Source organism: Centroberyx affinis, unplaced genomic scaffold (assembly GCF_046629955.1).
Source record: "Centroberyx affinis isolate AG114_WGS23_722 - 3 ecotype Tasmania unplaced genomic scaffold, CSIRO-AGI_Caff_v1 ptg002132l_1, whole genome shotgun sequence".
NCBI classification, from domain to species: Eukaryota; Metazoa; Chordata; class Actinopteri; order Beryciformes; family Berycidae; genus Centroberyx; species Centroberyx affinis.
The window spans coordinates 196,438-221,188 of NW_027280453.1; the positions used below are offsets into that span (position 1 = coordinate 196,438).

The following is a 24,751-nucleotide window of genomic DNA, read 5'->3' on the forward strand; positions in this document are numbered from 1 at the left end:
CTCGGGGTTGTGTACCTTGAGTGAACTCAAGTAACGCTGTCGTTATCTGCATTAACAACAAACAGACTGGCCAGGATATGGGCTAATACAATATTAGACATTAGACAGATATTAGACATATCTAACAAACTGCATCCAGTGTAGTTTTTATATCCACCACTATGCACTCTACAATGACAAAAGCCTCAGAAAAAGAACATTTTATTTTAAACTCAACATATTTTTGTGAGTTAGGCCACTCAAGTACATCTAATAAATATGCTTTCACTCCCGTCGAGCCAACTAAGGTCGGGAGGATTCTGGGAGCCTTTCTAACCTATACAGTATCTCTTTTTGAGATTTGGACTCCCATCCAGTGGAATTAATTAATGTCTGCACCCTTGGGGATGACATTATTAATTACAGCAGCACTTAATTTGTGGTGAGGAGGACATGCAGGAGGCAGTGTGAGGGGGGTTTGGGGGTGTGCGGGCACCAAACTACAAGTCACGCAACAGTGTGTGTGCACTAATGTGCAAGAGAAAAACCCACTTCTATATTATTTCAAATACGGCATTATTTTATTCTTTAGATTTCTTTGTCAGTTTTCATTCTATGTCTATCTACTACTACTTCCTGAAGAAATGTGGAGACTATCTTCATACAAGAGGTAGGAATAAAACTTCAACAAAGTAGGAGTGCTTAAAAGAGTATTTAAGTATGTTCATGACCAAAACAGATATGTGTGATTGAAAATGTAAAGAATAATAAAACCATATGTGCCTTAAAACTATTTTTCCCAATATTTACCACAGAAAAGCAGGCCACTGGATAAGACTATAAGTTGATTGTAGGAATAGGAAGCAAGTACCAGTCTTCAAACTCATATTACATGTAACATTATGTATGTGTAATCAGACCCAAGCTTGATGTGCCGTTTCATTGTTTTTTGTGAGGATACCTGGACAATGAATTCATCATGTACTTATATAAATATACATTTTCCCTACTACAAACTGTATAAAACCTTTATAACAGAGGACTGGCAGAGAAATTACACTGACATTAACCTCATCGCCAGAATACTCTTCCATAGATTAGGCTATTCATTATTTGCTTTGAACAGCACTGTGTGACAAGTTTTGGAATTTTGGAGAATTCTATGTTATCTTCCTCAATGTGATGCTTCTAAAATCTTGAATTGAATCGAAATGTGATAGTCATGAACTGAAAAATCTGGTAACTAATACCTTAGAGGGTTTTTTTAGACACATTAAAGCTACTTCTGAAAAATTTCCTGGATGACATAGAAACAGGTTTTGAAAGAAAAAGGCATTTACATTGTGAGATTATCAACATTCATCATAATTTAACACATCTTGAAACAATGATGGATATTGGTTGCAGACAATGATTATAATAATGTCCAACATTATGTTCTAAATTGGAGAAAATTGGAAGGAAATTAATCAAAAAATAACAGAAAATTAAACAGATTAGTGAGTTTGAGCATCCCAGTGGATAACATTACTGTTACATCTATTCAGATGATGTTACTGAGGTTGAGCAGTCTGGTGGATTACAAACACAGTATAATGAAATGTAAGCAGATAATTAGTAATCTGATGATTTGATTTTGAATCTAACCCTCACAACTCTTAGCTTGGGAACCCTAAGAGGAGAGCAGAGGGCCAAATGATGGGATCATCAAAATTGGTTCGCCTCATTAAAAGCTGACTTTTCCTCTCCTGCTATGAAATACTCATCCATATTTATCAGTGGTATAAGAGGGAGTCCTCGTTTCAGAGAATCAAAGGAAGATATCTCTATTTGGGATGAAAGCGAGGCTGCTGCCTAACTTCGATCTTTGCAAGAAAAAGTTTCTGTCCCTGGTGAGCGACAGGCTTTACCCAATTAAATGAGGGTAAAAAAAGAAGAAAAATGGACATTATGTAGCACAAAAGATGTTGATCCCAAAAGACCATAGGTAAAAAAAAAATGTGTCAAATGAAACTACCTTTCAATAGCAGTGACAGTTAGAAATAAAGAAATATCAGTGATGGTCAGCGAGTTATCACATCATCAACATTTATCACTTTATTAAAGTGATCCATTTTATGCTCTTGACTTGGGGATCCACAGTGAGAAGTTGTGAGTGTCCTCACTGGACTAGCAATCATAGCATAATGAGAGCTTGGGTACAGAGAACTCCAGATAAAATGCTCTCTCATGTCCTTCAGTCTGCACCTCATCAATCATGCTTTTAATTGAATCCTAATGGGATTTATCATGTACTGTCACACCAGCACTTGCTTTGGTCCTATAAAGATACTCTGCTCTCTCCCACTATTTGTATGCACTGAGGCAAATTATTAATGCACTAAAACAAAATTATAGTATATTCATAGAAAAAAAAACATGAAGTGCTGACTTAATGAAATATAAGACCATAACAGGATAAGCCATTACATCAAAGGGTGTGACGGGAGGGAAAAGTATAATTGTGTTACAGAAATCTGTATTGTAGATTCTGGCTAAACGCCTACCTTTACCAGAGGCTATGTTGCAAATATTCATGCATTCATGTAACCTAATTTTGTGTAGTTACAGACAAATAGGTCTTGCAACGCTAACTGAGCTTTAAATTAGTTTTCTGAATATTGCTTTCTCACAAGTCCTCAGTCTGAACACGAGACCTTAACAAGATCTCTCTTACAAAGAAAAAACTGAAATGTATAGCCAGATTTCACTTCACACAAACCTCCAGCAAGACAAACGATGGCTGAATGCCTGCGAAGGAGAGGGTAAAGTGCCTTTGCTTGCAAATGTCTGTCCGCCTTTTATTTATAGTCTATGTTGAGAGGAGCACTGATGCAGCTGCTAATGAGGAGGCAAGGGAGGAGACAGAAGCGCCAGATGTACTATGATGCACACTCTGCATTTAATGAAGGTGATGTGGGAGGCAGCGGTAGAGGATCGAGGGGGGAAGGAAGGAGGGATGAGGGAGGAGAGCAGACTCACCCATAGGCCACACCGGCGATGGTGCACTTCTTGAACTGCATCACATTGCAGGTCAGTGTCCCCGTCTTGTCAGAGAAAATGTATTTCACCTGTATGGGGAGGGAAGGGGGGAGCATGACCGACAGCATGAGTAAATCCTCTGTGTCGATCAGATTTGTGCATGCCATAGGTGTGTGCCAACTGGCATTTGTTTTAATTAGAGGAGGGCAAGACCTCTACTTTGTCCAGGTTTCTAGTCAAGATAAAGTGAGAGTTAACCAAGCAGAGAGTGTAATTTGAATCCCATTTCATTACCTGGCCTAATTCTTCATTCAGGTTGGAGGTGCGAGCCATGGCAGGTGTGTTGGTGGGCTCATAGAGCATATCTGTGTCCTGAAAGCAATCATAAAGAACTTCACATGTAACTTACCTACTGAGACAAAACTTTTTGGTAAAAAATAAAACTTCATATCAAAGTAAACTTCACAAACTAAATTGGAAAAAAGTTTCATGCTTCACTTCAGTCAGGCCCTTGGTCCCCTTGGTCTGTTTTCCCTAAAGAAAACGCTGAACCATCTGGGGCTGTGGGAAACAGACCAACTGAGAATTGCCCTAAATACTGCTAAAAATTCCTAGCTTGGATTTTCATTTAAAAATTAATGAATAAAGGCGCTCAGTAGAACTTCAGGCAAAGAACGGGAAGATTTCTGAGCTGAGGTAGTTGGAGGGGTTGACCTAGTTGCTAGCGATGATAAGAGCATAATGTTCTGAGTACTCACTCCAATGCTTCATGTCACTCAGGTTCCAGAAGTACTGGCTTGACTATGCACTGCTCTGTACAAATGACAACCCCTGCTTGCTTTGTTTATATAATGCTTTATTGGATTGAGGACATTTTATCACTCATTGCTATTGCTTGAACTCACAGCATGCAACAGTAAAACAGGTTTTACATGTATTCTGCTGTAGGTTTGTTTACATTTGTAATGTATGTTAATACTGAGGTAAAATACACCTGTATTTTGATTTATGACTGACTGACTGACTGACTGACATCAGTAATCTGATTTTTTTTTTTTTTTTTTAACTTATTTTTCACTTTCACTTTTGGTTCCAATAAATTACTGATTCTATCTTTAACTCACCCAGTTGATAAAAAAGGCTTGGGTGAACTTGATAACCTCGAGGGTGACCAGTAGACTGATGGGGATCAGGTTGTTGAACAGGATGATGAAGGTGAGGAAGTTGAGGCCAAAGTTAGCCGCCCCGCCATCTGTCAGGGGACGAGTTTTGGAAAGAAGGGAGCAATACACAGGAGACTCATGAGTGCTGGTTCTGAAAATATCCACTGGTTAAATGAAAATGCCCAAAGCTACTCCCGGCTAATGATCAACGTTATCACAACGCAGAGAATGTGTTGGGCTAACGTTGCATTAGCTGGAATTAACCATTTCTTCCGCCCAACCTCATCCTCTCACAACTCAACTGATTAGCAGTCCAATTTAACGTCCCAAAGATTCAAAGTAGCGGACAGGGACTGAAGTATCTCAGATGTCATTAGTGTCATAGCAGCAGCCTTGGCATCCAGCATGATCCAGGCAATGAATTCCACAAAGCACTATGCAAAATGATGCTGGTTCCCCCCACCACCCTGACTCACCCTCAATCAGTGATGACATGTAACCCCACTGACACCATACACGAAAACAGGAGTGATGTGGTTTACCTTTCCTCAGCTTGCAGGAGGTGCAAGAGTTACCTTCCTCAACCCAAGCCTTGATCTTAGCATTGCGGTTGAGAGGGACAGCCCTTCTCCATGACAGAATGATTGCAAAAGAAACTAAATGGCACAAAGGAAATGGCAGAATGGAAGCTACTGCTACTGGTACAACAGCACATATAGGAGGGAAAAAATTTCAGAAGTGGGGAGGAAGACAAACGTGTTGGATGCTCTCAAGACAAAGGAGGGAGATTCAGTCCATAGCACATTCTCAACCAACAAGGCGTGGAAAAGAGTGGGTGGATTATGCTACCAAAAATTAGAAGTGTTAAAGTTCACTACATCGCTTATTTCTAGTAGTCAGCTTGTAATTTGCCCTTATGTGATAGTTTTGCTATCAAATGGGAGAGGAATTGGGTTGGATCTAAATTAAGAGCCATAAAAAACAATCAAATCATAGCAAACCAGGACATGCACAAGTCAAAACTAAACTTGATGTCTTTTTTTTGTTTCCTAAGTTTAATGCTCTTGAAAAAATGCATGCTAGTGTTTATAACAATTTTTTAAACAAGGATGTTGACAAAGAAATCACTTCACACAGCAACAGCCTGAGGAACTAGTTGCAGGAGCGGAAGAGTGAGTTATTTCAGTTCATAATTCTTTTTTCTTTCATTTCATACAGCTTGTGTACATTAAAGTAAGACCACCACATCTCCTCAACTTTACGCTAAGAGTAGTGGTAAAAGGAGAAGCCACAACCTCCAGCAAACTTTTAGGTAACAGTGTGGGACAAAGAGCCTTCACTGTGCTATCAGTTAACAGATCAGCATTTTACTAAGAGAAATAGTCAGCAGAAACTAAATGACGTGGAGAAAAAAAAATACAGCTACCTTCTATTTAGTTGACATGAATATAACAGAGTGAGGTGTAGCAGGTGACATGAATGCATAACAAATGGTTATTCATTTTTGCACTCAATCTGCATAAAGGTAAGTTGTTAAGATGTATAGGCTTGGAAGAATGCCAGCGAGGGCCGGTGTCAGCACTCTGCGCTGGGTCAAAGTCAAATGAATTATTTACCAGGCGTGCATAATCGCAGCCCTCGGTGACATATGGGCCATGATGTTTGATGTGTGGTGGGCTAACATTTTTCCCGTGCTGACTGTTCTGTTGTCGTCTGCATTTACCTTGCCAATGTCAAGTCTGACAAATTGTGTCTAAAGGTGCAATTACATTAATTTTGGTATACACAGTGTATGTGAATAGGATGTTTACGGTATGAAGATCTGCCACCTCTCTCTTTTGTCACAGGTTGGATAATATGCACTGGACAGAGTCTCAACAACTCCTTATGGAAATACAGTCAGTCTCAAGATGGACGCCTGCTTTATGACTTACATTCCCCTCATCAGTGCTTTATGGGGTCTTTTAGATGTGGGTTTTAATGCCACAGAGGACATTAAAACCCTTGTGAAGCCAATCTAAGCCAATACAACATCTTATAAAAAGGAACAGTGTAAGTCATAATACAAGCTTAAACTGATCAGGGCACAACCTCTCCTACACAGGCCTATCAGGATACAGAGTAATGGCCAGAATGGCACGATAATCACTTTGCAAACCAGGTTCAGAGCTTCATCACAACAGACAAAATGGTCAAGGAATTCACCTTTAATATGCCTTTCTTATTATTATTATTATTATCCGTATTTATTTGTGTTATGTCAATAGATGTTTGTGTAAAACTAGCACTTTAATTGAGAGCCATTTTTCAAAAGGGCTTGAAAACACATTTAAGACCTACAAAGGTTTTTGCATCTCTCCCTCCACTTTCTCTCTGTCTCTGTCTTTCAGAAAATAAACACAAGAAAATAAGGCAGCAGAGGCATTTAGAAAATGTCAGCTCTTGCCCCTTGGGCTGCACTGCATGTTGTGTTCAAGCAACAAACAAGTATAAGCCTCCTGCCATGAAAAGCTTCCTGAGTACAACCTCATTTCCCTGGCAGACAAAGAGCAGAAAATAAGTGCTGCAATTCATTTTTTTGTGAAATAATGAGAAAAAAAAATAAGATGAGGGTCTGAGGCTTGGGAACTGCAAAGTGCTTAACGTGCCACACAAAAATGGAGGAAAAGTGAGACACTGTTTGCATCAGGCACTAAAAGGAACTAAACGAAGGTATAAGAGAGCTGGAGGGGAAAAACCTATTGTTGGATCCCTGGTATGTGCTTGTCCATGGCATGGGCCCATACAAAGTAGGGCAACCATATAGGGGCGAGGGTAGGGGGCTTCATTTGCTTAGCAAAGGCAGAGCTTCAGTTAGGGGTTAGTAAGGGAGGGTCATTCACGGATGGCCAAGGCTTTTAAATGGTTGTTACCTGGAGCTGTTAAAAAAACGACAACAAAGAAAACAAAAAAATCAAACAGAACATTAGAAAGGAACAAAAAAGTACAGCAGCGCAGTGATATTCAACCATTTCTTTTTTCACTCAGTCTCATTCACATCACATCTATGCATGTCACAGCTTTCTTTTCCCGATTACAGGGAATTCACTTATTCCCACATTGCCACATATTTCACTTGTATTGCCAAACATATTTTAACTGAGGCAACATAAAAACGACAGCAACACACACCAACACTTAACAAAGTAACTTAAAATGACAAAGAATTAAGCAGATATGGACAAGTGAGACAAAATATGTGGAATAAGAGGTGTAGTATGGGCTGCTGAGACTCTTACAGTTGAGATCCATATACCAGGCGGCATTGCCGTACTGGTACTTCCAGATGGTTTGGCCGATGGAGCAGACCAGAGAGATGGCCAGCAAGCAGCCAAACAGCACAAGGATCTGGAAGTTGGTGATGCGCTCCACGTTGGACAGCTTCAGAGGAGGCCGAGTGGAATTCTGGGTAACACATGACAAAAGAGTTGTGGTAATAAAAGAAAAAGCATGGCCAAATAGAGAGTGATGTTCTGCTTTGTGCGCCCTCAAAACAGCACTGCGGGAGATTGTCACTTGTCTGAACCCCATTAAGAAGTTGTTTGGGAGCATGATAAGTTTGAATATTAAATCTTACTGAAAAAACATCCAAAGGTTTATTGAAATACTTGCAGGCACATAGTACATTCTGACATGTTCATCATATTTTAATTTGAAGGTTTAATACATTTAGTGCATGTATGTATCAACAAGTAAAATTCCACCAATGACACAAAATCAATAGAATATAGTATCACACTGAAGAATATTTTGCTCATTATGCCTGCTTATCACTTTGGAAGTCTGAGTCACAGTAACCATGGTTCTACTGGTTTTGACATATTGTGTATATTTTTTGTATTTTTGCTTCCTTGCTCCCTTTTGTATTTTTGCTTCCTTCCTTTGCTTCCTTCTCACTATAATCTGTATTTTTCCCTCTTCTTTCTGTGTTGTCATTTTCTAACTCTAGCAAAACACCTGGGGAAAGACCATGCGGATAACAATGGCTAGTGTTAGTGTTATAGCTGACTGAGACTCCAGCACCGTGAACATAGAGATTATGTGCATATCTTGACAGAGAGGACTGTACTTGTCATTTTCTAACTACAAATAAATAAACTCTTACAAGTCCAAAAGTTGTGCAAATGTGCTTTACCTGCATGAGCTTTGTGTCATGTCCTGTATAGATCACTATACCATGGACCCACTGGGTGTTCCTCAGCTGGGCTCCTCTCAGTAAGATCTGGTCTGGACCCAGTGGCACTGTACTGCAATAAGAAACACCACTGCTATGAGTACAGTTGTAGAGGTTTACTGCAGACTGAGGTATCCACCATTTAAAAAAAAGAGTAACACCTTCTCTTGCAAAATGACAGAATTATAACTTTTTAGAGAATGTTTAAATTATTTTTGGTACTTTTTAAAGGCATGGTGGGTAACTGAAGTTACACATTGGTTGACACATTTATAGACTCTTATTTTGGATATATTGAATGATAAACAGGGGTTAAAACCTAATGGGTCAAAAGCCAGACATAGCTACTGGTGAAAATACTTTTTCAGTAGAGGTTTTTATTCCCAACTACTAGAATAAAGCCAAAACATAATAAAATTAAGCTGCACTACAGACTTATATAATGTATTTTTCCTGCCAATCGATGGCAAAGGCCCCAAAAAATAGATAATCAAATACCACTGATCCAGGTGCTTTCATTTATTCAGCAGAAAGATTAAATATTCCCTAAAACCACATAATGCATGGGTGCTGGCTCTGCTCCTGGATAATGGGCCTTTGAGCTACAGCAGCAGCAGCGTGGTAGAGGGGCAGGGAGCCAGGCATGGAGCTCTGCAGCACCGCCCACCTGTGTCCGTCCAGTCGGATGTTCCCTACAAACTCATACAGATGGCGGTTCGGGCTCTCGCACTCCATGCGCCCAGAGAGACGCATCAGGCTGTCGATGTCCTTGTTCTCTGCGGTGATTTGGAGACCCTGTTGACACGGGGTTAGCATTACAGTACTGTTTTTTTTTCCTGTCAATTTGTGTCTTTACCAAAATCAACGCACCCTTGCTGGCGATTGTCTATAATGCCAGAGTGGCTCACTGCATATACAAATGGCATTAACACGGTATTTAGAGAAAGTAAAAAGACATGATCACCTGTCTGATTTTGAGGTTTGTTTCTCCATCCAAGTTTGATGTTTCAATGTAGCACATACCCTGTGGTTCACTGTTTTTTGGGGAAAGGAAATAGAGGCTTGGAGTGCAGACACAGTACACTAATACTCAATCAAATATCAAATATATCTAATTTCAGCTGCTGTTGATTATAAATTTTATATACATTTACAAAAAATTAAGCATATGTTGCTATTGCTTATGAATCATATTTACAATTGGCACAATTAAATGTAAAATTCATTCTCAATTATCCATTAAATGAGGGCTGATAAGAGGAAGGGACTACAGCTGAAAGACAGCATGAGACAAGATCACTGCAAACCAAGATGCTCCATGCAAGTTTTACGGCCACTCTGGAATATAAAACTCCATCAAAGTTTTGCTGAATAAAAGTAAATTTAATGGTATGTTTTGAATCCAATCAAACTTTAAATCTCCTTAACAACCCAATTGGGTGAGGACAGAGGAGACAGAGAAGGTTATCATCTTTGTTTGCCGCTGCCCTCGAGTTCAGTTGTCTTTCAGAAAGAGCTACAGGATACTGCAGAGAGCCAGAGAGACAGAAAACGACTGGGGTGGGGTGAGATGAGCGAGCAGGCATGCCGAGCACAACAAATAGAGCAGACAAATGAGCTTCTGACAGACACTGGGCACAGGGACAGAGAGTTAGAGCGTGCCGGTGCTTAAGGTGAGCTGGGCCGCTGGTTAGCTGCTCTTTTAATAGAGTGATTTATGCACACCAAGGGCTGGTCCAAAAACACACAGGGTGGAGGGGTAAAATCAAAAAGAGATCTGGGCACTGGAGCCCAACCACAATCAATGAGAGTTTTAGAATCTGCTGCTATTAGCCATCAAATGAGAGCTTTGTTTCATGGAAACAAGCAGAGGTCAGCTGTGATGGCCAGAAAATTGAATTCTAAAACTAGGAACAACCAGTGTAGAACACTGGTCCCATTCATAAAATAGCATGATGCTTCAATACTGATTGAGAATTAATGAGCTACAATTAGGCCCTTCCAAATGGCAGTGACGGCAAGTTGGCAAAACTACAATCCCAAGATGCATTTCACTGATCTTGGAATGTGACTGCATGCATATTGTCACATCAAATGATGAAACAAATCTGCATTCAGGTTGCAGTAAAAGCCATGCAAAGGTAAGTACATGAAAATACATTCACCACCAAACTTAAAAGAGTCTGTCTCAAACTATGAGCATGTGCTCCTCATGACATACTGGATGTCTCTATTCACTCTGAGCCTTACTAGAAGTCTGAGCCAAAACATTAAAAAGGGTCACTGGTACAACTTAAGTTGTGCTACACCATATTCTAAAACATAATGACAATAATTGTAGACAGGGCCAATGTTATGGCCATAGAACCAAAATGTAAAGGAACCATAGGGAAATGGAGGGGAACATGGTGTTCATTGACCTCTGGCACTCCAATATCTGGCTTTTGCCAACATAATCAGAGGCCCCTTCCTTCCTCCAAAGTGGAAAATTAAATATTTATCAGTAGTGTCAGCAGAGAAAGAAAAGGTCCTGGCCTGTAGCTAAAATGTCTAGTCCCCGTTGGTACACTTTATGCTTCACCGCCACTCTCCCCACAGCCCCAATCTCTCCCACGCCTGTTTTCTCGGTAGTGTTGTTGGTTTCCTGACCTGGACGACAGAATGACGAGGTCAGCCGGGAGGTGATCCCCATTGGCCGCTCTGACTACTTCCCCAACAGCCACCTGATATTATCCACCACGCACCAGCAGGGGGCACGAGAGAGAGAGTGTGGCAGTCGGTCGCACAGGGGCAGGAGAGGAGGAGAGGATGAGAAAAAAAAGGGATGGAGAGGATAAAAAAAACACGAACAGACAGACAGACACCAAACACAGGAGGGAAGAGAGACAATTGTTTCAGTTCTTGGGGGATGAGAAGAGCACAATGGTCACCCCTGCATGATCAGAGGGTATGGCTGGTCCTCTGTTCTCCTTTTCAAGAAAACCATTTGGGTAAAGACATTAAAACTGCTTACCGCAAAGGTATTGTGTGTAAAATTGAAATTAAATATGCAGAATTAAGAAGTTATACGGGAAATACTGTGCTAGTGAATGATTGCAGTGCCAGTAGAATTGATTATGGAATACACTTAAGACTGCACAGTCAGTATTTTTTGATATATTTGATTGATGCAGGGTGCAAAGCTCCAACCCAAAGCAGGTCCAAATGGTTTTTGAAAAGGCGAAGGAGTAGGTAGATTTATGAAGACATGTTTGGTCAATTCTAATCAAAAAAACACATTACAGCTATGCCACCTAGAGAAATGATGGTTCCCACATCAAGCTACAGAATATCACATCCATTCTTTAAATGCTCAAATGGCAATTGCATGTCTTTACAATACAGAACAAAATTTCCAAATGCAGTGAATGCTTAACCCACTTTGACACAAACAACCCCATTTATTGTTGCCTCTCTTATTTGAGCCTAACCATCACTTCTTTAGGGAGAGCTGTGTGAGAGAGAGCAAGAGGAGGAAAAGGAGGAGGGGAGAAGTTCCCCAGGGGCTGGCAGCAGGTTGGACCCCTATACCTGGACGATAAAATGATAGCATCCGCAGGAACAAAATCACTGCCATTTACTCTAATAATATCGCCCACCTCAACCTGTGAAAAAAAAAATGGTTATTGGTGTGCATTGCCTATAGACACAGCATGAATGGAAACATGAGTCTAAAATTATGAGTAAAAATACATGGCTGGAAAACACTGGAAAACACAACAAATATGTTTTATCTCTAAAGTATGTACATTACATTGATGAACATATGAGGTATTTTCTTTCCATTACTGCTGAACCTTGCATGACAAATACGACAACATAACATATTACATCCTTCAACAGCCTCACTAGAAGTACTTCATTTTTCATCCTTTTCAATCATAAAAGCTAGCAAGCAATGAGCCATGAATTTGCATTTCAAAAAACTATGAATTTTGAATTTTTTCAGATTAGCATTTATTAGTGTTCGTTTTTTTTCTTGAAACAGCCGTTAGGTGGCACTCACTAATACTACGAATTTAAATTATAATGATATTTTTTTTAAAAAGGTAAATAAACTTTACTTGTCACAAAAAAGGTGGGTAAACAGCCTAGATCTACTACTTCACTCCTGCTCTGCTTTGTGCTGTTCTCTACACCTTTTGGTTGCAGGCACAACGCTTCGGCCATGGTAAGTTGTTTTTTGTTTTTTTTAATGAAAGCAGAGAAGCTGCTCTCTGTCCTCCAGCATAGCCTTCTCATGGCCGTCCACGTGGAAATGCTGGATTAATTAGTGGCTGGATGCTATGGAGGGGGTCAGAGGGTGTGTGTGTGTGTGTGTGTGTGTGTGTGAGATTTCTGCACTTGATAACAATATATTGGATGGTGAAACTGGTAAAAGGAAGCATAGTCACATCTGTTCTCTGTTCCAGTTGAGTAGAATGCAAACTGGTGAAAACGACCATTAGTGACTGTCTATGAACATTGACACCACTGAACACATTAGCTTCAGACATGACAGTCTGGGAACATACCTTCTCCCAGTGCACAATCTCCCAGGCACCATTCCTCAATACTGTGGTGAGCAATGAGAGAGATAGGAGAAGTAACAGTAAGAGAAATGGGGGAAGTTACAATGACAGAGGTGGGGGAAATTACAATGAGAGACACGGGGGAAGTATAAAAGAGACAAAGGAAAAAAGACATATGACAAACCACCATCATTATTTTGTTTAGCTAATGTACAAGGCTCTATGCAATGCAGACTATCTAAAATATACATACATATAAATTAAATAATACAAAAATTTATAATAAAAGTAATAGTTTGCAATACCTTGACATTCCTTTTTGTTGACGACACCGTCAGCGTTGTGGCGTTTCTGTAAGGAAACAAAAAGAGAGCAATTTTCTTCAGAGACATATTTTATTCTGATGTACACTAATACCAATTAATTAGTAACCATCCAAAGCAAGGGAGGGAAACTTCTCCAAGCATAACCCTGGAGGAGCACCATGCCCGAGTGAAGAATCAATGGGACAGGGATTTAACAAGGAGGAAGAAAAGCTAATCGGACAAACTCTGTCCTGGATTACAAGAGCCTCCTTTGGTCTGGTTTCACTGGGGGAAAAGGCCTGGAGAGGCTGACACCGTGTAGTGATATTTACTATAGAGGGAGAGAGAGAGATGGGCTTATCAAAGTCTGCAGTTACAAGCTACAGAAAGATTAGACTTATAGACTGACTGCACAGTGCATGGGAACATCCACACACAGTATGGCTTTGGTCTATGTAATCTTCGCAATGCACAGACTCATATCATATGGCATTTGGTCGATGCTTTTATCCCTACAGTACCATGAGTGCATACATTTTTCGCATGGGTGGCCCCAGTGGGAATCCCTAATATTAGTAGTGTTGAAGCCACACTCTACCTATTGAGCTTTACAGGAGCACCTGATAACAAAGGTGCAATCAGTGCAGGACTAAAGGCAGCGATACACAGCATGATATATGGGAAACAGTACCTAAGGGGTTGCCTGAGCATTGTTTCTTAATCACATAGAAAAATTGTGTTGCCAAGAAATGTGTATAGATTTTTGACCTTGTCTCTCACTTTGTTGCTTGTTGCTTGGAGTGTCGCCCATCTATGTTGCCAAAAAAATTGCCTAGTGGATCAAAATCCTAATCCAGCAATATGTATTTTACATTTAGCTAATGTACATTTTAGTTTGAATTTACAATCTAATTCAGTTTAAAACAGGGTAAAACTACTACTGGTAACTTCAAACCTTTCCTATTTTTAGTCTTTATTTACCCATGAAATGTATGTTGAGCATGGGAGTCATTTGTTAGCGATGCCCTTCTTCACACTCATGCACTCACACCTGGGAGCTGCCGAGTGTAACTACAGTCTTCTACTGGTCACCGAGGAGCTCTACTGGAGCAGTTGAAGGTTAATGAAGGTTCATGGCACTTCAACGGTAGTTGTTAAGGGAGGGGAGAGAGTTATTTACTTCCCCTGCCCATCTTTTTCCTCCAAAGATCTGGGGATTAAAACCAGTGACCTTCCAGTCACAAACACATCTGTCCAATCTTTACGCTACAATCACTCAGTCTGTTATCTAAAGCCTACTGTATATGGTCCCTCTGAGTAACAACTGCTTTCAGGCAGGAAATAAAGTGAGTGTTCTCTGAAAGGCCTTTGTGAGAAGGAAGAAAGCTTCACTGCTGTGAGTTTTTGAGTTTTGCAGTCTCTACATTCTCCTTTGAGGAATGGAAACCATAACAGCTTGCCTAGAGATGGTCAGCAGTGCTTCTTTTTCTCTTTCATCTCTTCTACATCTCCCATCTTCATCCTTTTGCTGATTTGCTACTGTATATATCCACTTCTATCTCTCTATATCCACTCTCCCCGCCTCTTGTCTTTGTAAGTCTATCTTTCTCTCTGAGTTCATATTCCAGTCTTTCCCCTTCTTACACACTGCCACTCTGTACTACAGTCCTCTCACACTCCCTTCCTGCTTCTTTGCTTCTTAGGCTAGTGAAATCCAGTAGAATCAAATTTGATTAAATACTCCTGCAACATTTTGTAGTGTCTAATGAATGGGCTGGCTGTGTCACATGGCATCAGTCTCTGATCAGCTGCACTATACCCAGGAAAAGTTTGCTAGAGACCTTTACAAAGCTCATTTATCATCCCCTATGCAAGAGCTGTCAGCTTATTTCACTCATCCATACTAGCTATTCTCGCTGTCCAGCCTCCTCCTCTATTTTGCCATCTATTTGGCTGTTCTATTTCATTATTCCTGACCACCAGAGGCAGTGCTTAACACTGGATATTATCCCTTCCTCTTCTGTCAGAGTGGTGTTTTTGCCTGTTCTCTGTCAGCACCCAGGCTAACGAATGCACCCCTGCCACCACTGCCATTAGCAGGCTAGCCCTAGGACAATTAGCTTTCTAGGGAACTGTTTTTGGCGCCCCCATATGTGAACACCTACTATCGGGCAGCTGTGGAATAGCCACTATGCACTGAACCGTGCTTGCTCAGCTTCTAGCTGAGATTCCTATCAAACACTTTTGCTTGTTTCATGTTGAGTAGTTTTTCAGTCACACTGCACTGGAGGCTATTGCTGGCCATATCGCTAGCTTTGCTGCAGTAGTTGGCAGCCAGCGTCGCCAGTTTCTGGCTAGGTCATACTGGTTGGAGAGGTGGCTACCTACCCAACCAGAAGCTAATGCAGGATATCGCCAATTCAGTGCAGGGATAGGAGAGATTCCGCTTCGCCTGCAGTCAATAAGGTTGGCAAATGCTTGGCTCCAATGTGGGTAGCTCTTGCATGGCCCCTCTTCAGCGGGCAATAATGAACGTCCCTCATACCTGGGTGTTCAATACCTGACAGAAGGGCTGTCGGATTCCCCATGCATGAATTGTATTTCATGCTGCGGGTTGTGAGGGTACCTGGGCTACCAGAGGTTGAGGGGCCCTGGCTTGATCACAAGCTGCACCCACTGGTTCACCAGTGGAACACCCAGTAACCCCAAATACCTCTAGGCAGACACAGGGCATGCAACCCCAAAGATTAAGGCTCTGCTCCTTAACTTCCAGCAGGACAAGGACAGTCTTCCCTCTAGTACCTCCAGTGCCTCCTCGCTCTCCGGCCTTAGAGGAGCAGGGCATATCTAACCAGGTACATTCCACTGGGAGGTCAGGAGGTGGTGATAACAGATGTCTCTCTCTCAGAATGGGGAGTTGTGTGGCAGCACAGGATGGTAAGGGGGGTATGGAGTGCAAAAGTGGCTAAGAGCTACTTCCTATACAGTCAGATATCATCTCAGTTGTTTTCATATAAACAAACCGAGGGGCCCATGTCCACCCAGTCTCTGCAAGTACCACGGCAACACATATGGGCCTTCCCTCACCCAGCAAGCCTCAGAGCCATACATCTCCTTGGTATGCAGAATGGTGTGGTGGACTTTCTCTCCCACCACAAAAAGGGGAGTGGAGACGTGGTGAGACATGGTGAATATGATCTGGTGGAAATACATCAAGGCAGCGGTGGACCTCTTTGCCTCACAGTCCTTGACTGAAAACAACCTGTCCACTTAAATGGGCAGGATGTGCTGGCCCATCCCTGACCAGACTGCCTCTTCAATTCCTTCCCACCAATCCCTCTAACATTGATGACACACAGAGCCAACAAGATATACACAAACTACTGTTGATTGCCCCAAACTGGGAGACCCTTGTTTCCCAAACTACAGATGCTGCTTGATGGAGAACCACGGTGCATCGCCAGGAGTCAAGACCTGCTCTCACAACTAGAGGGTGGCATCTGACATTTGTTGATATACACTCGATCTGTGTGTGCGCAAGACATTTAATATCTAGCATTAAGCCTTCCTCTAGCGGTCATCCAGAATTCATTGAACCGTAGTTACATCCATAACTCTTGCTTCATGCTGTCCCTCACTACCTGTCTTTTTTTCTTCCCTCTTTCTCCCTTTCTCAAATTCTCTCCCTCTCGCCAACAAAAGACCCATCTCTCCCCTCTCTCTCTGCCCCCCTCTGTCTTTCTCGCTCTCTCTATCTCTCTCTCCCAATCTCAACCCACTATCACTGTCCCCACGGATATGGAGAAGAGGAGAGATATTTAGATGATGTGTGTAATCATAGCGCAGTGGAGGGTGAGAAGCACTCAAAGGTTATGTGTAAATACTGCAGTATCAGGCCTCTGTAGACTTCAACCACAGAGAGAAAAAAATGAAGGCAGCAAAGGATAAAAGGGTAGAGCATCTGCAGTGTTACCTTGATTAAGCCGCTAAACCGCCGTCAGTATAAACCTCATGAGATAGTGAACAGTGATAAACCACATGAGGACAATAAAAAGGTTTCTCTTTGGTCTTTTACAGGTTGCAGCAGAACGGTGAGTGTTGTTTCCGTTTCAGTTTAACCAGCAACATATCAAAGTACTAACGTAACAGCATCACAGTGTAAAAGTGCACTGCAGTATGTCGAAATGCACTGTAAACAGTATGCAATTCACGATACTGCATTTTAGATACGTTATCCTACATGAAATTGAAAATAGCATTATAGCAGAAAGAAAGACATTGCCAGGGACTCCCGTTCGAGAAAGGGCCAGCAACAAGATGAGATAAATGTGTCCATAATGCATGATTCATGAAGTTAGGGGTCGATGTTGCCCGGTCATGTCAACTTGTGAGGGTCAGAGCTATGGAGGGAATATACATGTGCGCAGGTGACCTTCAGCAATAAAGACAGCGTCATCACAACTCCACTGCCATGTTTTTTTCACGAGAGGCCAGGTGAAAAGTGCTGCGCTGGTCCCTTCAGCACTAGATACAAAGTAATGTATAGAGTAACTGTCCACTGGGACCCGCATAGAGGATCGCATTGCAGGGTCACTGCAATACAGTACAATGCAACACTCTCTGACTTGATTCAGACAGACTTAAGTGGATTATTTGTGGACAAAGGGGAAACATATTCTGAAGCCTGTAACCAATTTATTCCCAACAAACAGTAAGACTTCATAGCTGGCAAAACAGGATTTAATATTCTTAACAATGGCAAAATTAATCTGAAATAAACCCTTAATACTAAGATAAATTGCATAGCCTTTTGTCAAGCATCTGTTCAACAGCACAGACTTGCTCGAGGGCAGACAGTTGTTTTGTTTTGTTAGCACTAACTGCCTTTGTGCATGAACATTCAGTATCTAGGTTAATTGACTGAATGAGCACTCTGGGTGCAGCAAGCACAGCTGTGACCTCTGGAGTGAGTGTGTGTGTATGCATGTCTGTGTGTGTCTGATTGTGTGTCTGTGTGTTGGGGAATATCCTGCTGTGGTCATGTAGCCATCACTGCCTCCTCTCTGCTCCACAGGGAGGCACTTCTAAACACTCAGAGGACATACTGTAAGAGACAAAAACAAAAGCCCTACACGCTCTATAGGGACAGTCAATTCAGTTCACTTGAGGGCAAGTCGCCTACAGTGATACCAATACAAAAATTTGTGGGAAAAGATTTCTTTTGTTATTTTACGCATTTTGCAGACTCTGAAGCCTTTGATTCGATAGGTAGTCTTTACTTCAGAAAATACATGAAGTCATAAAAGTTTTTTGATATGGCCTTTTACTGCTACCAGTTGATTGGCTGATAAAAATTATGCAGTATATTCATGACATAAACGGTTGGAAATTCCAAACTTGAACTGTCACACCAGAGACAAGTAGGTTTCTCCAGTTTTTGAAGGGGAAATGCATGTCTTAAATGTCTGTGGTAGTAGTCTTTATAGGCCAGATGATGGCTCAAGATCATCTTAAAGCAAAATTGCTTTATAAACAATGTTGTAAAAAGATAGAACATAACAATGGACACAGTCCCTAACAGTGTTGGGGAGTACTGCTTTTTTTGTGGTAACAGGTTACAACTTAATGCATTAGTTTTTCAATTTATGTAATTAGTTACTAGCTACTTTCTCAAACTTTCATTAGTTTTCAATTGAACATAATAGTTTTCCTGCTTTCATTTCAGTCAAACATTGAGATCTATTAATTATGGAGAAAAAACTAAAAGGCATTTTAAATCATGAAAACTTGTTCATCATACTAGCTACAGAAAATTGTGTTATAATATACTAATTATTGGCAAATAATACTTATGGTTTATTTTATCCTACTTGGGTGCAAGATGGGTTGGGCTTGCCACACAGGACAATACAGTGAATGCCAGAAAGTTGCATTGAAACCAATTACACCCAAGTATTTTAAAGTCAGTTTAGTAACCTTTTCTGTGATTGCTAACATACCTGGCATTGTCTGAAAAGTCCTGGCCCCTCTGGTACTCCAAGCAGGTTAAAACAAACACTTATTATTTACAACTAATATTTGAGACAGGTGTGGTCCTGATATAGCTGTCTGGCCTTTGTTAGTAGTGGCTGTTGTTTTTCTCACCAGGTCTTCAATGACCTCCTTGACAGCAGCAACCACCAGGATGAAGAGCAGGGGTACCAGTGTGGTCCAGCGACCGGTAGGAGACACATCTGGGATTTGCTGAAAAAGAGGCAAGACACAATAAGCTTGAACATCAAGTCAAACCCTGTCAAATTCAAAATCAAAGCAAGAATGTTTTTCAGATCTACTTTGAATTTTGCACTTTAATCTTTGGTCAGCACCAGTGAGAGAATTGGATGTGCACATAACTTTGATTCACTTAACTCTATAAAACTTTCCTGTCTTTAGAAAGCCAAACAGCACAGTGGAATTTGGAATGCAGTACTGTTTGCAATGATGCATTGCCAAAGATATTTGGGCATCCAGTCTGGTATCTTAAGATTTGTGACACCAGATGACTGCAGGGGTCTTGTCAGCTCACTAGGAAGATTTCCCTGAGAGTATGATATGGCTTTGAATCAAGACTCTGGCATGTACTGTACAGCACACACTCCACACTCAAAACACACACACACACACACACACACACAAAATGATGAAGCTTCTGGTGTCACCATTGGGATCACAGGGCTCTCCTTGAGCTTGGCAGGACCATTTGTTAGGGAGGGGTCGGAGGAGCAGGCTATAGTATGTGGGGGCTCATTAACCATTAGGATGACATGACTATGGAGGCAGGAAGACAGCACATCCGTCACTCTATCACAGTATGTATTAGTATGAAGCAGGGAGGGGCACGGTGACTTACTGTAAGCACACAGAATGTCATGCACTTATGATGGGAAGATGGAGGTTGTGATCTTTAAGAATGATGATGTGCAAGAAAATGGGAATGCTGTGTGCCCTTCCCACAACGGTGTCTTTAAAAACCTGGTCCATAATTAAAGTGAAAAATTGTCATTCCATCATTAGCCTTGTTTACATGGTGATTTATTGGATAAATATTTTTTCACTGTGAAATTTATTGTCTGGTCTTTTGATACAAGGACTGACTGGATGAAATGTTGGGTTAAGAAAGTTGTAAAAAGTCTCTTTTCCATCTACAAACTCTTCAAGGATATATGCAAACTTACCCAAAATGTATATAAATAAATTTGTTTGCGCATATGCAGCACAAACAAATGTATCTTTAAAACAATTGCCATCTTCTCCTCATGACTGAATGATTAATTATTTAGTAATTTAAAATCGACCAAAATAAACAGTCAAAAATCTTCACAATTAAAGCCAAGCAAGTGAGGGCCAGAGGAGACAACAGTCCCCTTCAACACTGCTTGAAGGAAACTCGGTAGAAATAGATCTCTCCTCTTCCTCATCAGCATAGATGTTTTATTCAAGGTTGCAGCATCGACAGGGCGGGTAATGAAGATTCACACCAGCTGCTTTTCAAAGCCGCAGCTTCAAGGTCGTTGGATTAGGGCCTCGCCTATCCTCAAAGCCCTCGTTAGAGCGGGGCAGCCTGTCAGCACAAATATAGGTAAAGACAGAATCTGAGTCCTATGAAGCCTTCCTTCTCTCCATTGTTTAATCTGCTCTGCTGCGCTTTTGAACACCTGAGACGTGACTCTGGGCTCCTTTGAATCATGTAGTCATGATTGGTGGGTGAGGCTCAAGTGTTCTTAAAAAGGGATTAAAGGTGACCCACATAGGAAAGCCACTGCAAAACTTCCTCAGGGCCAGAAAGTCTATTTGTTCAGCTTGCACCCCCAAACTGTGTGTGTGTGTGTGTGTGTGTGTGTGTGTGTGTGTGTGTGTGTTTGTGGGTGGCTGACATCAGGCAGTAATCAAAACATCACCAGAGCCAATAATCGACTGGACACTGCAACTCGCCACCCAGGAGCAGCTTATTTCCGCAACAAATCTAATCCTAATGTTTCTTCTCACTCTGCTATCCTACTACTCATGTGGTTCAGGGTCGGTTGGGATACTTGTGTGCTGTACAGGCTATATCTCACACTACAGTACAGGACAGTTCAATTCCTACACTGCAGTGTGGTACAGATACAGTAAAAGAACAAAATATGGCCCTCCACTGCAGCTCATGCATTTTAAAAGGCATGTGATATGTAGTATAATGTGTGTTGAGGCAGCAGGCAAATCTAGTTTCCATTTGAGAGAGGCACACATAGTGTTACATGTATTATTCATTATGAGGATATATAAAGTACTCTGCGTCTGTGAGTGTGTGTGTGTGTGTGTGTGTGTGTGTGTATGTGTGTGTGTGGTTTATTAAATTACAGACGTGACCTTTGGATATGGTGTCTAGGCCACGGCAGTAAAAAAAGAACACTCACACACTAATGAATCGTAAACAAAAACAAACAAAATTGAGGCTGCAAAGAAGGTTAGTGCTACATTATAATGGAATTTTACCAATTGGTGCACACAAATCTATGACAACAACAATAACACATCTTCCTGATCTCTTACCTGCAAGAGTGCAATGAAGAGAAAGAAGGAGTTGGCTGCCCTCCTGAACTGCGAGTAGAGGAACCGAGGAAGGAAGGTGAGGACATTATATTTCGCTGTGCTGGAGACCAGATCCGGCAGAGAGCGAGAGAGCGAGAGAGAGACAGACAAAGAGACAGACAGAGAGACAGACAGACAGACAGACAGAGCATAAAAATGGTTAGTTGCCTAAGTTTGAGCACCATCTTTCTGCACCGTTAACGTTTCAAAACATACAAGATTGAATCTGACAATTGCCTGGTTCTGTATTCTACAACCTGAATATTACGATTACCCTGGCCATTCAAATACACCTCAATATAACCACTACCTTGGACCCAAGCCCACCCATTCCAGGAAGTTGTTTGTTCCCTGAGTGGAGGGAGTGTGGCGGGCGGAGACGGTGTGTGTGTGTCTGTGTGTGTGATTGATGAATGGCGGGGACCACTGGACTAAATGACCATAAAGAAAAATTAGGAGGAGGAAAGGAGCTGGTAGAAAGGATGTAAAGAGCTCCTGGCAGATGTGAGCTATGTGTGCCAGGGCCGCACTGGGGTGGAGGAGGAGGAGAGGAGAGGTGGGGGTGTTGGTGAATGGTGGTATACCGAGGCTGGTAGAGCCTTCAGCAGCCCACCGACTCAGACCTCCAGCAGTCTGATTTACAGCTGCGTTAAAGGGCCAGTCAGAACAGCCACTTTGGGAGAATATATACGGCGTGATGTATGCCAAGCCACCGGCAACGCTTTGCTTACCCACGCGCACAGAAAAACACACAGTCACACACACATACAAGCAGCATAAGAGACTACAGCCTCCAACTTATCTGAAGGGGCCGAGCATATGGAGTCTAGCAGTGGTGATACCACTGTTTTATCCCTGTGGGACTGTATCATATTTGACAAGGGAGTTTTTAAACAATGTTTTCACTTGTACCATGTCCAGAAGCATGATGTATAGTAAAAAAGAAAAAAAAAAAGAGCTTGTTTTCCATTCATTGTCATCCCGGCTGATTGGTACAGTGGAGCAGTGTATATGTTGAGAGAGGGGGAGTGAAAGAGAGTGAGCAAGAGAGCGAGGCATTGTTCTGACAGCAGTACAATGAAATACCAGCCTCACAGAGGAGCCTGATGGAGAGCCTTGTCAGAACAAGGGTCAAGAAAGGAGCCAAGCTATCAAGCTTTGTTTCATTCAGCAGAGTCTAGTTAGTCCCCCCGGCTTTCCATGTAAAAGAAGAAAAATCATAATCTGCGGGTCACCTGTCAAAAATCTGCAGTTTGAAAAAGAGGTTTACTGCAATACTCTATGGTCTTCAAAAAAGAGAGGTAAAATACAAATTTTCATGAAATGTAGACAGAGCAGAATAACAACTGTTTTTAAAATCATTTCAACTTACGTAGGGTGGTATCAATAAGGAATGCAGGAGATTTCACATCGTCATTAATTACCATACACAAAACATAGGAGGAGTGTAAAGATTTGGCTCTATTTAAGAATTTCAACAGGCGTTATGTAGCTACATTCCAGGAGGACAGTCTGACAGCATTTATTACACATACTAAACATAAATATATTGGACAGAAAGGCCAGTTCAATGTAAAAAAAAAAAAAGCAAAACTGTTAGCTAGATTGCTATATTTAACAGTATGTATGTTTGTCTGTGTGTTGTGTCTGTCTACATCTAAAAAACAGTGCAATAACACTTATGTACATATAGCTATAGGTAAAAGCATGCTGTAAAATTTCCCTAATTTTGATTTGGTCGCTCTATGGGTGGTGAAAAGCAAGACCGTGGAAACAAAAAAAAAAATAAAAGCTTGACAATCCATCAGTGACATTGAGAGGTAGGTATTTAAGATGATTTTCTACATGATTGTATAACTTTTTTCTCTTTTTTTCTTAGCCTCAGTCCATTTTTGGTGATTCAGCCCGTTTTCAGATCACAAAAACGTTAAAAACCGGGGGGAAATCTAGTGTAGTTTTTATTTACTCATTCAGATGAAAGTACATAGTTTTGTGCTTGGTATAGGCACAGAACTGCATATTGCTGATATATCATCATACCTTACATACTGGGCTTTTGCTGGGTCACACAGTCAACGGCGATATGTCTGATACTATATGAAGACACTTTCATCCAAGACACCTTACAGTACTGTGAGTGCATTCATACTTACGTACAGGTGGCCCCAGTGGGAACAGAACTCCCAAGCCTGCTAGTGTTAATGCATTAGTGCCATACTCCCTTGAGATACAAAGAAATGGCTGCTCAGGATGCCACTCTGACAGCAGATCCAATCCAAATCTATTTGTCAACTTGTCTTCTAGATCACCCTCCTCTCTCTCTCTTATCAATTTATCTTCTTCACTCCATCCTTCTTTCTGATCTCATGGGGCAGCACTGTAAAACATGCCATGTCCTAATCTCTAGTTATCCCTCTACTGTAAAACTTCCTCCACCTACGCAGGGCCAGATAAAGAGCTGCTTTCACGCTCCTGTTAATGGTTGATTATGGATCTTCCTCGCCTCTCATTTCCTGCCTGTGCCCTAAGGATCAAGACGACAATACAGGAGCACTTCCTCTGCTTGTTCAGCTTACAGCTATCCAGATAATAGCCATGCAGCACCAGTCAGAAGGAAAGCTTTTAATTCAAACTATCAACACTGCTACTAAAGTGCAAATTATGTCATCATGAATGTCTGTTTTAGTTTGCCATATCCAAACTGATCTGGCCAGACACAGATTGGGCATGGGTAGAAAAGCAGGATGAAAAAAACAGCAGCATCTCATTAGAAATTAATGAAAGTTATATTTCCACAAAAACTGAAGTCCTGAAAAATCCCTGACAGACACAATTACCAGTACAGTATGTGTGGTAAAAACTTCAGGCAGTAACAAGTGAAAACTAGCTTAGAGCTAGTTACACACTTGT

The 24,751-nt window shown here is 41.4% G+C and overlaps 1 protein-coding gene across 4 annotated transcripts in view; it reads right to left on the bottom strand.

Annotated features, from left to right (window-relative positions):
* The window catches only part of atp8a1 (ATPase phospholipid transporting 8A1), a 110,805-nt gene that overhangs the window by 62,729 nt on the left and 23,325 nt on the right, over positions 1-24,751 (bottom strand). For 2 of the 4 annotated variants that reach the window (XM_071531775.1, XM_071531773.1), the window contains exons 3-14: positions 21,803-21,902; positions 19,376-19,474; positions 13,232-13,277; positions 12,930-12,970; positions 11,026-11,099; positions 9,341-9,410; positions 9,044-9,171; positions 8,338-8,449; positions 7,442-7,607; positions 4,125-4,252; positions 3,295-3,372; positions 3,001-3,089 (exon numbers count right to left, since the gene is read on the bottom strand). In XM_071531775.1, the coding sequence (XP_071387876.1) occupies positions 3,001-3,089; positions 3,295-3,372; positions 4,125-4,252; positions 7,442-7,607; positions 8,338-8,449; positions 9,044-9,171; positions 9,341-9,410; positions 11,026-11,099; positions 12,930-12,970; positions 13,232-13,277; positions 19,376-19,474; positions 21,803-21,902 (1,131 nt within the window). Of the gene's footprint in view, positions 1-3,000; positions 3,090-3,294; positions 3,373-4,124; positions 4,253-7,441; positions 7,608-8,337; positions 8,450-9,043; positions 9,172-9,340; positions 9,411-11,025; positions 11,100-11,946; positions 12,021-12,929; positions 12,971-13,231; positions 13,278-19,375; positions 19,475-21,802; positions 21,903-24,751 lie in introns of all 4 variants that reach the window. The other 2 variants (XM_071531776.1, XM_071531774.1) reach the window with 1 other exon arrangement.